General features: G+C 43.3%; 1 protein-coding gene across 1 annotated transcript in view; it reads left to right on the forward strand.

Annotated features, from left to right (window-relative positions):
* The window catches only part of CLSTN2 (calsyntenin 2), a 715,214-nt gene that overhangs the window by 579,137 nt on the left and 114,337 nt on the right, over positions 1-21,740 (forward strand). The window contains exon 6 of the mRNA XM_060242174.1: positions 20,226-20,411. Coding sequence (XP_060098157.1) covers positions 20,226-20,411 — 186 coding nt within the window. The remainder of the gene's footprint in view (positions 1-20,225; positions 20,412-21,740) is intronic.

Raw genomic sequence — 21,740 nt, forward strand, 5'->3', positions numbered from 1 at the left:
ATGTTTGCTGTGGCATTGTACTACAAATATTCCTGTTTAAGTCAATTGTGTTATATTCCTATGACACAGGAATAGAAAGTGGCTAGTGGTGCATGTCATCATTGGTTTAGCTTTTGCTTTCTCATTTTGATTCATTTCTAGTATAATGATGATAGTAATAACTTGGAGTGATGTGCTTACATGTACAAGCTACTGTGATCTTTTACTCAGCCCCGCTAGCATAATATAATTGTAAAAGATCTGTTGCTCTTCTCAGGATTCCTAAATATTCATTTTACAACTACCTCTAAATTTAAAAAATATGTTATGTTAAATAAGAGGAAGGAATGAGTTGTAAGTAAGGTGAAATGCTAAATAAGATGAAAGAATGAGTTGTAAGTAAGGTGAAGCTACATCCACCTTGTTGTTGCTGGAGAAATCAGAGCTATGTCACAAAAGAAGTAACTGAGGTCAGATTGGAACATATACTGACTGCCTATTTGCAAGCTTTTTCAGGGACTGCCATTGCGTAACAATCTGCCTGAATAAGTCAGAAAATCCAATTTATCTCATCTTTAGAAACTGTGCAATTTAAAACATTTGAAGATATCTTTGGAAAGCACCTAGGGAGTTCCACACAGCTCAGCCAGATCTTGCAAAGTGGTTGCAGCAAGATAAAACAGTGTTTCCCTCCTAAGGTTATCAGCCTCCAGATGGAGCCTGAAGGTCTTCTGCTATCATGGCTAATCTCCAGAGATAGGCTCCCCTGGAGAAAATGGCTGCTTTGGAGGACGGATCTTATGTTTTTGTACACTGCTGCAGTCCCTCCCCTCTCCAAGCCCCGCCCTCCCTAGGATCCACTCCCAAAATCTCCAGGTATTTCCCAACCCAAAGCTGGCACCCCTGCAGTCTCTAATCATTAATTTCTCTCCCTCTGTGCCACACTTTACTTATTTATTTCTCTTTCCCTCCACCTAATTTTTCCATCCCCCCCCCCCCCTTTATTTTAAATTTTTGGTCTCAAGTCTTTCTCATTCCTATCCTGGCACTTCGTACTATAGCAAACCTTTGTTAATATTTTAAACAGAAGGAGAGGGTAGTTAATATTTCTCCATGATCAAAGAAAGTAATATAAGGATGCTTCCTCCCCTTTCCCGCCCTATACATGCATGATAATGAAATATTAATCTGTTTGAGTGGTTATGCATATGGTGCAAAGTTACAAATCCAATTCAAGCACTGGTTTTGCTAATCATTATTGTACTGGTAGAAAATCTAATAGCCCTTTGAAAATGCTACTTTACTATATGACAAATGATGTAATCTCTTAAAATATAATTAAAAAGTAACAATACAATATAATTCAATATAATTAAAACTTTAAAATTAACAAATATACTTTAAGCAGTCTTTCTCCCCAGTGGCAACCCAAAGCTGTATTGTTCTCCTGTTCCCTATTTTATCCTCACAATAACCCTGTCAGGTAGGTCTGATTGAGAGTGTATCACCCATCAACCTTCCATGGCAGGTGGGGAATCTGAGTATTAGACACAGATGGTAGGTTGTTTAAAATTATTTTTCGCATTGCAACTTCCATCATCATTCTGGAGTTGATGGCCAGTTTTCAAGCATGTAGCATTATTTTCTGAGTTATTCCTGCCACAAACAGAGACTCTTAGCTTCTATTGCAAATAGTTTGGGGGTAGTGGTGGTTTGTCTCACCAGGGCCAATTTTCCCTGAAGCTAATGGCCAATTTTGTGTCTCAGTTTTATTCTCTGATAAGTTATGCCTGCTAGCATGATGTAGTGTTTAAAGTGCTGGACTAGGGTCTAGGAAACCCAGGTTCAAATTCCCACTCTTCAGTGGAAACTTTCTGAGTGAACGTGGGCTATCAGACACTCCCAGCCTAACCTATCTCACAGGGAGGAACGTGGGATATAAATAAAGTGCATAAATAAATAAATACACCAATTCTTTTATTACTCTATATTTATGGTAAAAGCAAGCCAAGCGAGTTGTTTTGTTATTATATTTGGTTTGGATCAGGGTCATATTGGGGCCCTTGAGGCAACTTTGTCTGGGGGCCCATGTTGTGTCTCCTCTTTGTTCAGTAAAGAGTGACTCCTCTTTGCTCAATATGGCATCTAGAGTAGGCTGAAGCCTGCTTAGAATGACTTGCAATAAAATGGAGATTGACCTTCCAAGAGAGTGTAAGAAACCTTAAGAACATAAGAGAAGCCATGTTGGATCATGCCAATGGCCCATTGAGCCCAGCACTCTGTGTCACACATTAGCCAAAAAAACCAAATGCCATCAGGAGGTCCACCAGTGAAGCCAGGAAACTAAAGCCCTCCCACTGTGCCATCCAAGCATCAAGAATACAGAACGTCACTGCCACAGACAGCGAGTTCCAACAATACGCTGTGGCTAATACCACTGATGGACCTCTGCTCCAAATGCTTATCCAATCCCCTCTTGAAGCTTGTATTCTTGTAGCTGCCACCACCTTCTGTGGCAGTGAATTCCATGTGTTAATCACCCTTTGGGTGAAGAAGTACATCCTTTTATCAGTTCTAACCCAATTGCTAAGCAATTTAATTGAATATCCACGAGTTCTTGTATCGTGAGAAAGGCAGAAAAGCACTTCTTTCTCTACCTTCTCTATCCCATGCATAATCTTGTAAGCCTCTATCATGTCACCCCTCAGTCAACGTTTCTCCAAGCTAAAGAGCCCCAAGTGTTTTAACCTTTCTTCATAGGGAAAGTGTTCTAATTGCCCTTTTCTGCACTTTTCCAATGATTTAATGAGGTGCATTGAGCAGAATTGTACACAGTATTCCAAATGAGGCCACAGCATCGATTTATACAGGGGCATTATGATACTGGCTGATTTGTTTTCAATTCCCTTCTTGTCTCAACATTTTCACTGAGTTATCTACCACAACCCCAAGATCTTTCTCTTGGTCAGTCTCTGCCAGTTCACACCCCATCAAATTGCATTTATAGTTAGGATTTTTGGCCCCAATGTGCTTTACTTTGCACTTGGCCATGTTGAACCTCATTTGCCACATTGACACCCACTTGCCCAGCCTTGACAGATCCCTTTGGAGTGCTTCACAATCTTCTCTGGTTCTCAGCACCCTGAACAATTTAGTGTCATCTGCAAACTTTCTCACTTTACTGCTTACTTCCAACTCCAAATCATTAATGAACAAGTTAAAAGCATCAAACCCAGTACTGAGCCCCGTGGCACCCCACTGCTTACCATCCTCCACTGAGAAAACTGCCCATTTATACTCACTCTCTGTTTCCTATTAATTAGCCAGTTTTTGATCCACAAGAGGACTTTTCCTTTTACCCCATGACTCTCAAGCTTACTAAGGAGCCTTTGATGAGGAACGTTATCAAAAACTTTCTGGAAGCCAAGTAAACAACATCTATTGGGTCCCCTTTGTCCACATGTTTGTTCACCCCCTCAAAGAACTCTAACAGGTTAGTGAGATAAGATCTTCCCTTACAGAACCTATTCTGAATCTTCCTCAATAACTTCTGTTCATCAATGTTCCTACTAATTCTCTTTGATAATGGTTTCCACCAACTTTACCAGTATTGAAGTCAGACTGACTGACCTGTAATTTCCCAGTTCTCCGCTGGAACCCTTTTTAAAGATGGGGGTGACATTTGCTTCCTTCCAGTCCTTAGGAACGGAGGCAGAGCTTCTCCTTCATTTCCAGGAGCTGGATAATCTCTCCTTTGCCCACCCTTTGTGGGTTATCATATGTTTTCTTGTCTCCAAAAGGAAGACTTGTTCAAAATGTTGTAACTCTACATCACAGCAATAAAGTTAAGCTCATAGACTCCTGGCATCTCACTAAGAAGGCCAGCAAGACAAGACTTTATAGCATGGCCTACAGATCAGCTGGCCTGAAATAGCTGCTTTACACACTTCTGTCATTTAATGTCTTACATTTAAACTGATGGGAAAGTTTTGGTGGAGTTTGAAAGTTCATACAATGTTTTGTATCTTTTTGGTTGTACCTAATAAAATATATTACACATATTTTGTTTCTGTCCCTTTAGACCTCCTAAAGTTTGTGACTTGGATGTGGGGCCTTAGTGATCTTTGTTCTTTCCTGGCAAGGGTCATGTACGTATCTCTGATGTTGGATGGCTCTATGCTTGGGAAATGACTCATCTATACCTGTCTACTCCCCTAACTTCTGAGCCTGTATAAAGTGCAGATACAATGACTGCAAAGTTTGATATAAATTCTGGGGTGTTGGGGATTTCCCCACAGTCCTAATGAAAGGTATTACATGGGTTTTGTTCTTATTTTAACAACTTTCTAAATGTGACTGTCTGAGTAAAGGCACAACAAAACCATTTAGAATAGGCTTGCCAGCCCCCAAGTCCCAGTGGGGAATCTCCCGGTTTTGCAGGCTCCTCCCCACAGCCAGCCAGCTGGCCAGAGAGGGGAAGCCCTGCCCCAACAGCCATTTTGTGCCTTTCCATCTTTGCAAGTTTAGAAATTTGCAAACTGCTGGTGTTTTGGAAGGGGGGGTGTGCCTTTAAATCTCAGTGAGACTAAAGCTGCCGGTGGGGGGGGGGGAGCAAGCAGGCAGAGCCATGTGGCTTTTCCCAGTGTGTGTATGAGAGAGGAAAAGAGACAGCCCAGTCCTTCTGTTTGTTTTGCATTCCTTTCAGAAGTCATTTGCATAGTAAAAGGGATAGTAAAGAGTTAACTGGAACCTGATTATGAGATGGAGGAAAACTGCACCCCCTACACTGTTCTGCTCAGTACTTTCATTTTCCTTTGTTAGTCTGAAGAAGTTTGTTGAAATGCAGCAGATTGCTACATCCAGCAACTCCCATGAGTAAATTGCCCCAGTGAGATACAAAAGTGTGGGCTTGCAAACTGTTTATTTTGGCTGCTTTATGAGTATGTGTGTGTTCACTTTCATTTAGTGGAATTGCAACATCTGGAGAACTCTTTGAAGACAAAAAAAGAGAAGGAAATGTACACTGTATTCAGAGGAACAGCACTGACATATTTTTATTATTTATTTGGAATGGGAATTTGTTGGTTGAATTTTATTCTCTTTTTTCCATATGCGTCTCTGTGTAGAATTAAATGGTACTGAGTAGAAATGCAGATTATCAGTATGCTTTGTGTAGAAATCCCTTCAGTTATCCAGATGTGCAGATTAGTAAACCAGTTTAAACAGGATTGTTAATTTAAACAATCAGTTGTAACATCTGAACAACTTTGCCCAGTATGTAGGAACAAAACTTCCTGTGCAACCTGAAAATCAATTCATTCCACCTTTTATATACAACTGTTTCAAAAGGACTGATGTTTCCAATCTGAAATGCTTGGCAAATTCTGTTTATGAATCTATTTGAAAATACAACTCTGCAAGTTGAAAAGGTCAATGGTTTCTGGAGTGTGTGTTAGTGTTGAAGGCATAAATCTTTTAGGTCAACAGGCATCTGGATGAACAGACACTGGATTAACCAGTTAAAATTGGAAACTGGAAGAAACCCTTTATCTATAATTCGTGTTGGTATTAATTTATGCAATGTTATGTAACATTTTGGTAGAAATTGATCCTGTTGTTAAAAGCAATAACCTTTTGTGACTTGATTTAGATTTGAAATAATTTAATTACATATTCATTTATTTTGCCTGGATTAAATCTGTTGCTCCTGCTTTATAAAAGCATGAACAATGTAAATCGATTATGTCTGTAGGAAAACACTGCTGCTCTTGATGGAGCTAAAATGCAGATCGGTAGTCAAGTTGCATGCAGTACTATTGTTTCTGATTCTCTCTCTCTTTGTGTATGTGTGTGAGAGACAAATTCTGGATTTTTATCCAGTCTCTGTGATACATCATGATTTCTGTCTTTAATTCACATGCAGGAAAATTGTGAATTGCTGTCCCACAGGCTTGTGTGAACCTGAACGAGCACTTCAACAGTTTTGTTTTTATCATAAGAGCATTGCCTTCTTAGTTCAGCCAAAACAATTCATAAGAAATAACCTATGACTCCACCATTCTAAGTTTCTGCCAGTGTTTTTATTTTTGCAGGCTTGGTTTTCTTTTGGTGACAGTCAGCCATGAGGGCCACAAGCAGATGCAACTTTGAGTAGGCTGATAACTTTTACAGAAATCTGCCCGCAATGTGTGCTGCTCATCATTAGGGCCGGCACTGGGGTTTTTGCCACCCCAGGCAGGCTCCGCGCCCCCTGCCCTCCAGTGGGGGAGGGCCCACTGCGCAGGCCCAAATCAGGCCCTGTTTACATGGAGGAGCCCTCCATGCAGACTCTCCCCCCCAACTCAACCTTCCTGCAGTGCGGGGAGGCTGAGAGGGGCCAGATTTCCCAGTTTGCACAGAGGGCTTCTCTTGAGGAGCCTTGCATGCAACCTCCCCCACCCACTGAGCCTCCCCACAGCACAGGAAGGTTGAGCTTGGCCAGATCAACCGGGCCAGATCACCTGGCCAGAACCCCCCCTCCTGCTCAACCTCCCCACAGCACAAGAAGGCTGAGCGGGGCCAGATCACCCAGTTTGCATGGAGGGCTCCTAAGAACATAAGAACATAAGAGAAGCCATGTTGGATCAGGCCAATGGCCCATCCAGTCCAACACTCTGTATCACATAGTGGCCAAAATATATACACACCACACACAAGTGTGGGCCTGCAAAGGTATTTGAATGCCTTCTATGACTACTGTAATTGTAATTCACTTTCTATCAATTATGCCAAATCTAAAGTAGTTGTCTTTTCAAATTGCTGGCGCCCACAGAGATGGTTTATTGGCAATTCAACAATTGAGCAAACAATTTTTTAAATACTTGGGGATCACTTTTAATCACAAGTTAAGCTGGGTTTCACATCGTAACAACACCGTCAACTTGGCTAAATGTTCAGCTGCTCAAATTAAACAGTTTTTCTTTGCAAGGGGCAACCAGTTAGTTCCAGCAGCAATTAAGGTGTTCAAAGCCAAAACGCTAGCCCAAATTCTCTATGGTATCCCTATATGGATCTCAGCATTCACCAGGAAAGTGGAGGGCATTTAAGCCTCATTCTTTAGACAAATTCTTGGTATGACAAAATGTGTGTCCTACTTTGCTCTCTGCTCTGAAGTGGGTCAGTCTTTGGTGGAGACAAAAGCCTGGATTGCAGTGTTTAAATTCTGGCTCAAAATTCACTTTAGAACAGATCCTAACAGCCTTCTTGATTATATGAAAAGAGACCCATATATCTCATCCTGGACAGCAGTGCTTATGTCCAAACTTAACCAGTTGGGGATAGAGGTTGATGTGTTTTTACTTCTGATGCGTCATATATCTTCAGATGTATTAAACTGAGACTGTGGGAGTTGGAGGAAATGAAATTACGGCCAACAGACCCTTATATTTGCTCCCCAGCTTCCTTAGGTCTTTATGCTTTCTGCGGCAAAATGCCCCATTATCTATCAGACTTAACCATTCCAAGTCATCGCAGGGCATTTATGTTGGCTAGATTAAATGCGTTTCCCTCCAAAGTTTTACAAGGGAGATATCATCAAGTCCCTTTAGGCGACAGACTCTGTTCCTGTGGAGCGAATATTCCCGACTCAATTCAGCATATATTAAGTGATTCCGCCATCATACATACTTGCATCTAATAGAATAGCACCAGAAATGATAATTTTAAATGGGAATGCTTTAAGTTGAATGTTGATTTTAAAATTTGTTGTATAATTCATTGTACAGACTGATTATGTTGTTAGCTGTGCTGAGCCTGCTTTGGCGGGGAGGGCGGGATATAAATAAAATATTATTATTATATTATGATTATTGATTGTTCCTTTTATCATCATCTCCGTAAAGATTTATTTTACAAGCTTTCTTTCTCCCCAGATTTGTCTATTCTGCCACCTTGTTATTATTTATTGGATGATACTGAGGGGGAGGTTAGCGAGGCTGTGGCAAAATTTTTGGCTGACATCCTTAAATTTAAATCTGACCATGTATGAATGGATCTGTAATCTTGGTTTCATTTTGATTTTTTCTTCAATGTTAAAATTTTTATATTCTGTGTATTTTTATTTGCAACTGTTATACCATTAAAGGTTTGGTATGGTAATACACACACACACACAGAGTGGCTAATAACCACTGATGGACCTCTGCTCCATATTTTTATCCAATCCCCTCTTGAAACTGGCTATGTTTTTAGCCTCCACCACCTCCTGTGGGAGTGAATTCCACATGTTAATCACCCTTTGGGTGAAGAAGTACTTCATTTTATCCGTTCTAACCTGACCGCTCAGCAATTTCATTGAATGCCCACGAGTTCTTGTATTGTGAGAAAGGGAGAAAAGGACTTCTTTCTCTACTTTCTCCATCCCATGCATAATCTTGTAAACCTCTATCATGTCACCCCTCAGTCGACGTTTCTCCAAGCTAAAGAGCCCCAAATGTTTTAACCTTTCTTCATAGGGAAAGTGTTCCAAACCTTTAATCATTCTAGTTGCCCTTTTCTGCACTTTTTCCAATGCTATAATATTCTTTTTGAGGTGCGGTGACCAGAATTGCACACAGTACTCCAAATGAGACCATCGATTTATACAGGGGAATTATGATACCGGCTGATTTGTTTTCAGTTTCCTTCCTAATAATTCCCATCATAGTGTTGGCCTTTTTTATTGCAATCACACACTGTCTTGACATTTTCAGTGAGTTATCTACCACGGCCCCAAGATCTCTCTCTTGGTCAGTCTCTGCCAGTTCACAACCCATCAACTTGTATTTGTAGCTGGGATTCTTGGCCCCAATATGCATTACTTTGCACTTGGCCACATTGAACCTCATCTGCCACGTTGACACCCACTCACCCAGCCTCAAAAGTTCCCTTTGGAGTGTCTCACAATTCTCTCTAGTTCTCACCACCCTGAACTATTTAGTGTCATCTGCAAACTTGGCCACTTCACTGCTTACTCCCAACTCCAGATAATTAATGAACAAGTTAAAGAGCATGGGACCCAGTACTGAGCACTGTGGCACCCCACTGCTTACCGTCATCCACTGCAAAGACTGCCCATTTATACTCACTCTCTGCTTCCTATTAATTAGCCAGTTTTTGATCCACAAGAGGACCCATCCTTTTACTCCATGATTCTCGAGCTTACTAAGGAGCCTTTGATGAGGAACTTTATCAAAAGCTTTCTGGAAGTCAAGGTAAGCAACATCTATTGGGTCCCCTTTGTCCACATGTTTGTTCACCCCCTCAAAGAACTGCAACAGGTTAGTGAGGCAAGATCTTCCCTTACAGAACAAATGCTGAGTCTTCCTTAATAATTTGTGTTCAACAATGTGCCTACTCATTCTGTCCTTGATAATGCTTTCTACCAACTTTCCTGGTATTGAAGTCAGAATGACTGGCCTATAATTTCCTGGATCTCCTCTGGAACCCTTTTTAAAGATGAGAGTGACATTTGCTACCTTCCAGTCCTCAGGAACGGAGGCAGATTTCAATGAAAGATTACAGATTTTTGTCAGGAGATCCACAAGTTCAACTTTGAATTCTTTCAGAACTCTTGGATGTATGCCATCTGGACCTGGTGACTTATTAGTTTTTAATTCATCAGTCAGTTGTAGGACCTCCTCTCTTGTTACCTCAATCTGACTCAGGTCTTTCAACACCCCTTCCAAAATTAGTGGTTCTGGAGCGGGCAAACACTTCTCGTCTTCCACAGTGAAGACGGAGGCAAAAAATTCATTTAGCTTCTCAGCCATTTCCCTATCCTCCTTCAGTAATCCTTTGACCCCTTGGTCATCCAAGGGCCCCACTGCCTCCCTGGCTGGTTTCCTGCTTCTAATATATTTGAAGAAATTTTTATTGTTGGTCTTTATGTTTTTTGCAATATGCTCCTCATAGTCCCTTTTTGCCTGCCTGATCACAGTCTTGCATTTGATTTGCCACAGCCTGTGTTCCTTTTTATTAATCTCATTTGGACTAGCTTTCCACCACTTAAAGGAGTCCTTCTTACATTTTACAGCCTCCATTACTTTGTTTGTTAACCATACAGGCCTTTTCTTATACCTGATTATGCCTTTCATAACGTGTGGTATATATTTTATCTGAGCTTCTAGGATTGTAGTTTTAAATAGCCTCCAAGCTTCCCCAAGGATTTTGTCTGTATTTACCTTTCCTTTCAGTTTCCTCTTCACATGCCTCCTCATTTCAGAGAATTTAACCCTTTTAAAGTTAAATGTGGTTGTGGCAGTCTTTTTGGGCAACTCCCTCTTTATACAAATGGTGAAATCAATAACGTTACGGTCACTGCTCCAAAGCGGTGCAATCACTTTTACATTTCTCACCAAGTCTTGGGCATTACTTAGGACCAAATCCAGTATCGCCCCACCCCTGGTAGGTTCTCTGACTATCTGCTCCATAGCACAGTCATTGAGAACATCTAGAAACTCAATCTCTTTCTCGCGACCTGAACACATATTGACCCAATCAATCTGCGGGTAGTTAAAATCACCTATTACGACACAGTTTTTATGTTTAGTCGCTATCTTTAATCCTTCCGTCATATTATAATCGTTCTCTATCTTTTGATTTAGTGGATGATAACTTACTCCCATAGTTAAATTTCCTTTTGGGCCCTCTATTTTGACCCAAAGCATTTCTAAAAGGGAATCTAATTCTTTGACCTCAGTCTTACTGCACTGTATACCCTCTCTGACATACAGAGCCACCCCACCTCCAACCCATCCCTCCCTATGCTTCCGATATAACTTATATCCAGGAATCACTGTGTCCCACTGATTCTCCTCATGTCATTAAGTTTCTGAAATTCCCACAATGTCTTTGTTTTCCCCCAACACTAAACATTCCAACTCACCAATTTTACTTTGAGCACTTCTAGCATTTGTATACAAACATCTGTAATTTTCCAGGCAAGTTAGGCCTGCAACCTTCTTCCTGCCGCCTCAAAACTTTGGCAGGCAGCCCATACTGTTTGTCACCATCTCAGTGGACAACTCTGATCCATTACCCAGTAGAAAAGTAACAGCTAACCCTTCATCTCTTTGAGATGAGTCTTTCCGAACCAGAGACATTTCATCTCCTGTCGGCTTTCCCCCCAGATTTAGTTTAAAAACTGCTCTGCCACCTTTTTGATTTTAAGCGCCAGCAGCCTGGTTCCATCCGGGGCAAGGGGAGATGGTCTCTTTTGTACAGCTCCCACTTGTTCCAGAAAGCATCCCAGTGCCCAACAAACTTAAATCCTTCCTCCTTACACCATCATCTCATCCACACATTGAGACTTCTAATTTGTGCCTGTCTCTCCAGCCCTGCACAATCACACAAACTCAGAAATTCTCAGCAACTTCTCCAGCTGCTTAGAAAGCCAAACCTTACCCTTGTAGCACTTCTTCTCTGCTCGCTCTCAGAGCTCTCTGAAATGTGCTCTCCTCTTGAGCAGTCCTCCATGCAACCCCCTCCCCCCCCCGCTGAACCTCCCTACAGCATGGGAAGGCTGAGAGGGGCCAACTCCCCCCACTTAACCTCTCTGCAGCATGCGAAGGCTGAGCAGGGGCTCCTCTCGGCAGGCACCGCAGAGGAAAGCCCCACCGCAGAGGAAAAGCCCCACTTTTCTTGGCTTTAAAGGAATTGGGGGAACCCTTAAAGCCAAGAAAACACCCAGTCAGTTTCCCTCTGCAGTGTTTGCCAAGTTCGGCAGGCACTGCAGAGGCTCGGGGACTCCGGGATGCTGCGAGCGGAAAGGGGGCACCCGCTCCCTGCCCCAGCTGGGAGCTGGTGCCCTAAGTATTTGCTTAGTTTGCCTACTCCCATGCACTGGCCATGCTCATCATTCTAAACTCCCCATGTTCAGACTTTTGTGATACATTTGTGGGAAATCCTATGATACAGAGCTACACTCAGTTATTGCTGTCATAAAATTCCACTGGGTGTATGTGTGTTTACATGCATGTCAATAATGTCTCTATTTGCATGTTAAGTTTGTTCCTCTTCATTGTTCCACAACGAAAATCCAGCCTTCCACAATATCACTGACTTGGGGAACATTGTAAAGACTGCCTCTGAGCAAGTACAAAAGGGCAGAGTTTCCCAGTTGCTTGAGCTCTCTGCTGTACATGCATGTCTCAGCATGAGCAAGTGATCTAAGGCATGTGGGAAGAAACTGAAGCACAGTCTGGCAGTATTGCTACAGATTAAGGCAGTATTGCTACAGATTAAATTGGAGCACAATGCAGGGAAAATAATCTCTCACACCTACTGGGTTATAGATCTAATCAGGGGTTTTTTTTTCTGGAAAAAGAGGTGCTGGAAGGAAAACGAAGGAGAAACATTTGAGTGCCCTCTCATGAACTTTTAAAACTTTTAAAAATAATTTTTGTTTTCACAAAAAGGTTCCACAACTCCTTTCCACCATGTTCCCACAGAATCTAATTAAAAGTAACAGGAAAATGGAGCACTGAGCTAAACCAGCAGTACAGAAGGTTTACCTCTCTCTCTGTCTCTCTCACTCACACACAGAGAGAGACAGTCAGTGGAACAATGTACATTGTGACCTCCACCTGCTCCATGCAGGGGAATCAGACCTCCATCTTGTCCTCCCACACATAGAACAATTAACAGACTGTATTTATTGCCCTGTGATACTCTCACCATCGTTCTCCAATTCTGACTGCCTTTGTTGTTTCCCCACACAAATGCTATCCAGACCAAATGTTCTTTTATTTGTTAATTTCATGGTTTTGCCATTGTATTCTAACTTTATACTACTTTGCATTCTTACCCACTGCCCAGCAGCTATATGTAGCACTGCTCACTGTATCCCATTTCATTGTCTGATGAAGTATGGATGCATACAAAAGCTTACATTCTGAATAAAACTTTGTTGTTCTTTAAGGTGCTACTTTGTTCTGTTGCTTCAGACCAACACGGCTGTCCACCTGGATCTACCTAGATAGGTAAATGGTAATCTCTGCTATCTTTGACCACTTGGTGGATTCCCTGAAAAAAAAAATGGCTATCAGGAACTCCCTGGTGCACTTCATAGCACTGTACATCTCCAAATTACAACAATTTCCATTGTGGTACTAACTACTGTAAGTCAGAGGTGAACAGCAGCTGCCATGCTGGCGAAAATTAACCTTCTGTTCCATATGCTAACTGAAATATTTGATAAGGCCCATAATTCATCAATAATATAGAGATCAGAATTTCGGCCTCCATTCCAGGACAAAAATTGTGGTAATTGATTATTATTACTCTCTCTCTCGGCTTGACTTCGCGAACGAAGATTTAAGAAGGGTGCAGTAGTCCACGTCTGCTGCAGGCTCGCTGGTGGCTGACAAGACCAATGCGGGACAGGCAGATCCGGCCACAGTGGCTGCAGGGAAAAGTCTGATTTGGGGTTGGTGCTGTAGCAGTGTGATTCTTCCTCAATCTCCTTTTGTCCTCAAGACCAGCTATGCGTGCGTTCTCAAAGGAAGAGACAGCCTGGTGGATGGTGTGCCTCCATGCTTTGCGATCTGAGGCTAGGTCAGACCACTGGTGATGGTTGATGCGACAGGTGCCAAGGGATTTCTTCAAGGAGTCCTTGTACCTCTTCTTTGGTGCCCCTCTATTTTGATGGCCGGTGGAAAGTTCGCCATACAGAGCAATCTTGGGAAGGCGGTGGTTTTCCATCCTAGAAATGTGCCCTGCCCAGTGCAGCTGGGTCTTCAACAGCAGTGCTTCGATGCTTGTAACCTCCGCCCTCTTGAGGACTTCAGTGTTGGTCACAAAGTCACTCCAGTGGATGTTGAGGATGGTGCGAAGGCAGCGCTGATGAAAGCGCTCAAGGAGTCGCAGGTGATGACGGTATAAAACCCACGATTCGGAGCCGTAGATGAGGGTTGTCATCACAACCGCTTTGTAAACATTGATCTTTGTGCCTTTTTTCAGATGCTTGTTGCTCCACACTCTTGTGCAGTCGGCCAAATGCACGGTTTGCCTTTGCCAGCCTGTTGTCAATCTCCTTGTCGATCTTGGCATCTGAGGAGATGATGCACCCCAGGTAGCTGAACTGCTGGACTGTCTTCAGAACTGATTCACCCACAGTGATGCAGGGAGGGTGATAATCTTCCTGGGGTGCAGGCTGGTGGAGAACTTCTGTCTTCTTCAGACTAACTTCTAGGCCAAATAGCTTGGCAGCCTCTGCAAAGCACGACGTCATATGCTGCAGAGCTGATATCGAGTGGGAGACGAGTGCAGCATCATCGGCAAATAGTAGCTCTCGGATAAGTTTTTCCATTGTCTTGGAGTGAGCCTTTAGTCGCCTCAGGTTGAACAGGCTGCCATCGGTGCGATAGCGGATGTAGACACCATCGTCATCATCTAGATCTACTGCGGCTCTTTGAAGCATCATGCTAAAGAAGATCGTAAAGAGAGTTGGCGCGAGAACGCAGCCTTGCTTTACACCTGTGCCTATTGGGAAGGGCTCCGAGAGGTCGTTGCAGTGTCTGACTTGGGCTCGCTGGTCTTCATGTAGCTGGATGATCATGCTGAGAAACCTTGGGGGACATCCTAAACGTTCCAAGATTTGCCACAGGCCTTTCCTGCTAACGGTATCGAAAGCTTTGGTAAGGTCAACAAAAGTCACATATAGACCCTTGTTCTGTTCCCTGCATTTCTCTTGGAGCTGCCTGAGAACAAATACCATGTCGGTGGTGCTCCTGTTAGCTCTGAAGCCGCACTGGCTCTCTGGGAGGAGTTCTTCTGCAATGGTGGGTACCAGTCTGTTCAGGAGTATTCTGGCAAGGATTTTGCCTGCGATGGAGAGCAGGGTTATCCCCCGGTAGTTGGAACAGTCTGACTTTTCCCCTTTGTTCTTGTGTAGAGTCATGATGATTGCATCGCGAAAGTCCTGTGGTAGTTTGCCTTGTTCCCAGCAGGTGACAAGTACTTTGTGAAGTGTGCTATGTAGTACTGTGCCCCCATGCTTCCAGATCTCTGGTGGGATTCCATCAACTCCCGCTGCCTTGCCACTTTTCAGTTGCTTGATGACTTTAATAGTCTCTTCTAGGGTGGGGATCTCATCCAACTCTGTTTTCACTGGTTGAAGTGGGGTGAGGTGGATTGCTGAATCTTGAACTACGCCGTTGGCACTGAAGATAGCCTGAAAATACTCCGACCACCAGTTCAGTATGGATGCCTTGTCTGTGAGGAGCACTTGGCCGTCTGCACTACGCAAGGGACTCTGAGCCTGATACGATGGGCCATATACAGCCTTCAGGGCTTCGTAGAACCCTCTTAAATCACCAGTGTCTGCACACAGCTGGGTTCTCTCTGCAAGCTTGGTCCACCACTCGTTCTGAATGTCTCGAAGCTTGCGCTGGAGGTTGCTACATGCAGCGCGAAAGATTGCTTTTTTCCCGGGACAGGAGGGCTGAGCAAGATGTGCTTGGTAGGCAGATCTCTTTTTCGCTAGTAATTCTTGCATCTTTTGATTGTTCTCGTCAAACCAGTCCTTGTTTTTCCTTGTGGAGAACCCGAGGACTTCTTCAGAGATTGACAGGATGGTAGTTTTTAGGTGTTCCCAGAGTGCTTCTGGAGAAGGGTCTGTGGGGCAACTGGGGTCCTCAATTCTTGACTGGAGTTTTGCCTGGAAGGCAGCTTAAACTTCGGCTGACTGAAGGCTGCCAACCTGAAGCTTCCTCCGAGGGATACCTCCTCTCCTGGGTGTGGGTTTAAAGTGAAGACGGAGATTGCAGCGTACAAGACGATGATCCGTATGACATTCCGCACTGGGCATTACTCGGGTGTGTAAGACATCTCGAAGGTCTCTCTGGCACACCAGAATGTAGTCGATAAGGTGCCAGTGCTTGGACCGTGGGTGCATCCAGGTTGTCTTCAGGCTGTTCTTCTGCTGAAAGATAGTGTTGGTGATGGTGAGCTGGTGCTCCGTGCAGAATTCTAGCAGGAGGCGCCCGTTATCATTGCAGTTGCCAACGCCGTGTTTGCCAAGTACTCCTTTCCAGGCTTCCGAGTCTTTACCTACTCTGGCATTGAAGTCGCCAAGGATGATCACCTTGTCCTCTGTAGGGGTCTTCCGTACGAGGTTGCGTAGATCAGCATAGAACTTGTTCTTTTCTGCAGGATCTGCTTGAAAGGTTGGGGCATACACACTGAAGAGTGTTGCATGCTGCTTGTTTTGAAGTGGGAGGCGCATGGACATGATGCGATCTGAGTGACCTGTTGGCAGGTTTTTTAGTTTGGAGGCAATGGAGTTCCTGACCATGAAGCCTACGCCAGAAAGGCGGCTCTCAGCCTTTGACTTACCCGACCAGTAGAGGGTATAGCCAGCACCATGTTCTTGAAGACTACCTTCCTCAGGGAAACGGACCTCACTGAGAGCTGCTATGTCAATATTCAACCTGAGAAGTTCGTGGGCACCTAGAGCAGAGCGTCGTTCAGGGCGACCACTGTCTACTGTGTCAAGCATTGTTCTGACGTTCCAACACGCAAGCTTAAGTCTTTGCACACTTTGTGAGGCAGGTGCATGCCTTTTCTTTGTTGTTATTTTTTGACCGCAAGTAAGGATGCCCGTTGACCGCGGCTAGCCAACTGGGGTGGGGGAGACGAGCTTTGTTTAGGCCACCTTTTCTAGGCCCCTCTCCGTGTGGAGCAAGCAGTGCTGTCCCTAGATAAGGCTGCTTGGTCGTTCAGGGTGCTGCCAAAAGATGCTTTCGTCTCCGGGTCAGCATCAGGCGACCAATACCCTGAACCACCTACATGCAGGATCGGGACTGCGGCTTCCAGTGGCATCTTCCACCTGCCGTTCGCCCCTTGCCCATCGCTGCAGGACTTGGTGTGTTGTGGGTTGTGGATGTGGATATGCCCATCAGGCCTGCGCAGAGGAATTTTTAGGTGAAGCACAGTGTGCGCGGTACTGGCTCCACCCTTTCACCTTGGGGTCATCTGCCATGGCCCAGTAAGCCGGGACGCCGGCAGCGAGTCCTCCAGGTGGTAGGTGTTACATTAACGAGCTCTATCTGCCTGGGTTTGATGTTAGAGTTTTCCTTCTCTTGGCTGGCGAGGTTGGTGAGCCCAGCCTGCCCATCCGGTTATACCACCGGACATTCGGTGGCACCATGACGTGGCAAACTCTGTGAGAAATGGGGGGGACCAGCGGGAAGGTGTTGCCACGGATGCAGTAATGCAGGAGAGGCCATTGCAGTGACCATCTGCCAGGCATAGCCGGACAGTGACCATGCGGCGTTCACTACACCGGGAAGGAGAGGCTATGTATTGCGCATATATTTTCCCTGGGGGGGCAGGATACCCAAGAGGGAGCCCACCCCTCCCCCCGATTATTATTACTAATACTGTTATTTTTGTCATAAAGGAAGAGAAAGGAAGTATGTAGGTGGAGCTAATAATAACCTAGATATGGATACAAAGAATTTCTTGGGTGGGGTGGGAAGTTTTCCTGATTTTGAGTGATTAATTCCTGATTAATAGCTTTTCAAGTAGTTGAACATCAATAGGTTAAGTCATTAGGTCCAGGTGGGCATCTGTGTTGGTTTGAAGCAATAGAACAAAGTTGGAGTCCAGTGTTAAGTCATTGTTACATAGAAAAGATGTATTTTGAGAGAGAGGAAATGAGATCATTTTTAGTAATTACACCTGTAACTATGTAAATACAGGATCAGTTCAATACTAAGCTCTCCCTTCCTTCTCTGAAAGCCCCCATCTGTCTTCAGCTTTCTCTCCTTCCATGCGCCCAATTATTTCTTCTTTCCAGAGAGCCAATTATTTCTTCTTTCCAGAGAACCAGTTTGGTGTAGTGGGTAAGTGTGTGGACTCTTATCTGGGAGAACCGGGTTTGATTCCCCACTCCTCCACTTGCACCTACTGGAATGGTATTGGGCTAGCCATAGCTCTGGCAGAGGTTGTCCTTGAAAGGGCAGCTGCTGTGAGAGCCTTCTCAGCCCCACCCACCTCACAGGGTGTCTGTTGTGGGGGGAGAAGATATGGGAGATTGTAAGCCACTCTGAGTCTCTGATTCAGAGAGAAGGGCAGGGTATAAATCTGCAATTCTTCTTCTTCTCTGAAAGCCCCCAATAGCCTCTCTCACCCACCAATCAACCTACTTTTAAATGCCCCCCTATCTTCAGCTGTCCCTCCTTCCATGCCCTGTGAAAACTCTAGCTGGGTTGCTCAGTGTTGGTTGCTGAGCTGATTCCAGCTGAATGGTGCTGGCTGATGCCATGCTGAGCCCAGTTGCATAGTGGGGAACCCTCAAGGACTTGCAGTTAGTATCTGAGACTCTGATATTCAGAATGAAGGGCAGGATACAAATCTAATATCATCATCTCACTTATCTCTATATTCCCCTCTCTGCTATTCCCTCTTTCCCTCCTCCTGGAAGCTTCCCATCTTCATTTTCCCTTGCTTCCTTCTCTCCTTCCAGTCCACTAACCAACCTACTTTTTATTTGCTCCCCATCTTCAACTACATTTATTATTTCTTTACTTCATTTATACCCCACCTTTCTCTTCAGTGGGGACCCAAAACAGTTTACACTATTCTCCTGTCCTCCATTTTATCCTCACAGCCATGAGAACCTAAAGCAACTGTAACAGGGTCTGCCAGCCTTCAGGCTGAGTCTTGCCGACAGAGCTGTTAGCAGGTAGCACAAAACATAAAGCCTGGTATTTCAAACCCGAAAAAACAAGGCTAGGCTGCCACCAAACTGGGTTACTCTCTAGCACAGAGGCCCCCAATCAAACATCTGCCTAATTGAGACAAAATAAGGAAAACCAAGCCACTCTTTTGCAGCAAGGAATTCCCCAAGTAATTTTACAGAAAATGGTAGTAGGCACTCCAAGGTTAATGGGTAAGTTTTGGCAAAGTTGCTGTGACTTCAAAGAGCAAACAACAAAAGGAAAATTAATTAAGGAAATTTATTTAAAGAATAGGCATAACAATAGCATTTGATATGTGAGCCAAAGAAAATAAAGACATTGTAAATTATATCTAGCTAAACTTAGTGCAGCATAGTTTTCCAGACATTACCCTCAAACAGAGTCCACTGTCCAGATGTAGTCAGGTAGTTGCACAAGAATTCAAGTCAGGAGGTTTTCAGGCATAACAAAGACGCTAGGCTAGGCAAGGTGTTACACATGTATAATTACTTTTATGCCTCAGGGACCCTCTCGGGGTAACTAGATAAACCCAATGAAATCCCAAATTGATGATCTAAGTCCATCCTGGAAAGCCAATCAAAACCAGTGATGGACACTCATGGTAACCAATTAGGGATGATCTGCAGTTTCAGCAATAATTAAGTTCACATGGTGGGAACTGGGCAGAAATGCCTAACAAGTTAATTGAAAGAGAATCTAGCTGGTATACTCCTACAGTGACCTTGCAGGTGTTCCTTATCTCTGCAAGCACACACATTCTTTGACACTGAGCAGAACTCTGCAAGGAAACACAAACTTAATTTTTTTTTAGAAAGCTGGCCAAAGCTTGACCATTATTAACATCAGAAAACTTTTTTGCATGGCTACTGCACTACAGAAACTTATGTCATTCTCCTCACCTTCTTTTATTTTTACAGCAGTCCAAGGTTCAGCAAGCTTCCATGCACATGGGGAAATTGAACCTAGGTCTCCCAGATCCTAGCCTGAAACTTTAACCATTACACCACACCGGCTTTTGTGGAGTAGCTGAGGTTGCAAGCTGTCAGTCATGGGTTAGCCATGCGAGTCACATGACAGCAAGTCACTCCGGTGTTGCTGCCATGCCTGGCCTCAGTAAATCCTCCTTCAAAGATCAAAACAGCCCTGCAAAGGGCTCTGTCCACTCGTCCTCCCTTTTACTGGCAGAAATCAAGGCTTGAAGGCTGATAATACAATTGTGATTGACTAGCAACAGGCACAACTTTCACTGAAAGAGCATTTTTTCCTAAAGTAGACACTGCTTGTGTTCATTTAGGGGGCTAACTCATGATTTCTTTTTTAAAGATATCAGATTTTTCTGCAAACCTTGGGTTTTTTTCCAGGTTTGTAAAGAAAGCTGTCTTATTTGTTCATGGCTTCAGTTTCTGGATTTAAGTATCAACATATGGGGCCATGTGGGAAATAAAATACCAATGTAAAAAAATAGCCTCTTATGGAAATTACTTTGCAGATTGCTAAACCATATGGTTTTTCCTCCCTTTTCAGATTGGAATAAGCGTATTGAGTATAAACCTGGCTCTGGGAGTATACCTTTATTTCCCAGCATTCATCTGGAGACATGTGATGGACCAGTTTCTTCCATTCAGACCACTATTGAACTGCAGACCAACTACATTGGAAAGGGCTGTGATCGTGAAACATACTCTGAAAAATCTCTACAAAAATTATGCGGTATAATTTGGATTTTTCATTCATTTTTTCAAGGAATTTTTCAGTTTGTCTTTGAATAGTGATATTTATGAATTTGCGATTGGAAATGATAATTTGTTGAATGCACCTGTAAATTCTTGAGTGATGCCAGTAAATAACAGAAAGCAATAAGCTTATTTCAGATATTTACAGATAGGCCTTAGTGAATGTTGGTGTTTAGCAGTTCATTATGGAAATGAGGATGGAATTTGGACATTAGCCAAACCTGTTGAGTAGTTCTTGACATTTAAAAACAAAATGAAAGTCAGGGTCTGACATTTCCGGTAAGCTTCCCAAGGTATTGACTATTGCCAGGAACTTCAACATTTCCTGAAATTTACCATAATAATTCAGATGTATGGTGTTCCTAAAACCCTCCAATTCTTCCAAGTATTATGACTAGCTCTTCTCAATCTATCTGTTTTAAACTGGATTGTTGAAAGTAATAGAAGATAATTCTTAAATGTTGGGCTGTATCTAACAGTGGAACAATAGTTCTTGACGACTGCTTTGCAACAGTGGTTGATCACATGCTGTATTTGTTGCTACTGCTAGTTCATTTTCCCAGAACTGCATAATGATACTGATGGATGTATTCTTTGCATCCCCTATGCACACACACACCCACACACTTATTATTTAATTCAAAGTGTCAGCTATATGATTTTGGGGGAATATAGGATGTTGACTCAGTGAGAAATAATCACTTGTGGAACAAAAGGTAATCAAAGTATTGTTTAACTATGAACATTTCATAAAATACATGTTTACGAGAAACTCTAGAACTTGAAATCATTGGAATTTAAACATTAAGGTAAAGTAAGTATGACAGCACATGGTACAAATGATATGCATTTCATCTCAGGGAACTTATTATTCTTTGCTTTTGTTTCTTCAAGTGAAAATGAACAATAGGTAAAGTGGAAAAACAGAGCTGGAGACTGGCCAGATTTTGGTACTACGTATTAATGGAATTTCAGACCCAATTTACTTCTGTGTTGCCTTTGCAGTATTTATGTTGTAGCATGACTGAAGTCATTAGCCCTGTTTGAGCCAGTGACATTATCATCCTGTGCAGCTTTCAACAACATGTGCTGAAGTTGTGGCCTAGAATCATAGAATTGGAAGGGACTTCCAGGGTCATCTAGTCCAACCCCTTGAACAATGCAGGAAACTCACAAATACCTCCTCCTAAATTTACAGGATCTTCATTGCTGTCAGACAGCCTGTGTGGACCTACACCAGGGATGGCCAATGGTAGCTCTCCAGATTTTTTTTGCCTACAACTCCCATCAGTTCCAGCCAGAATGG

The sequence above is a fragment of the Heteronotia binoei genome, chromosome 6 (assembly GCF_032191835.1).
Source record: "Heteronotia binoei isolate CCM8104 ecotype False Entrance Well chromosome 6, APGP_CSIRO_Hbin_v1, whole genome shotgun sequence".
NCBI classification, from domain to species: Eukaryota; Metazoa; Chordata; class Lepidosauria; order Squamata; family Gekkonidae; genus Heteronotia; species Heteronotia binoei.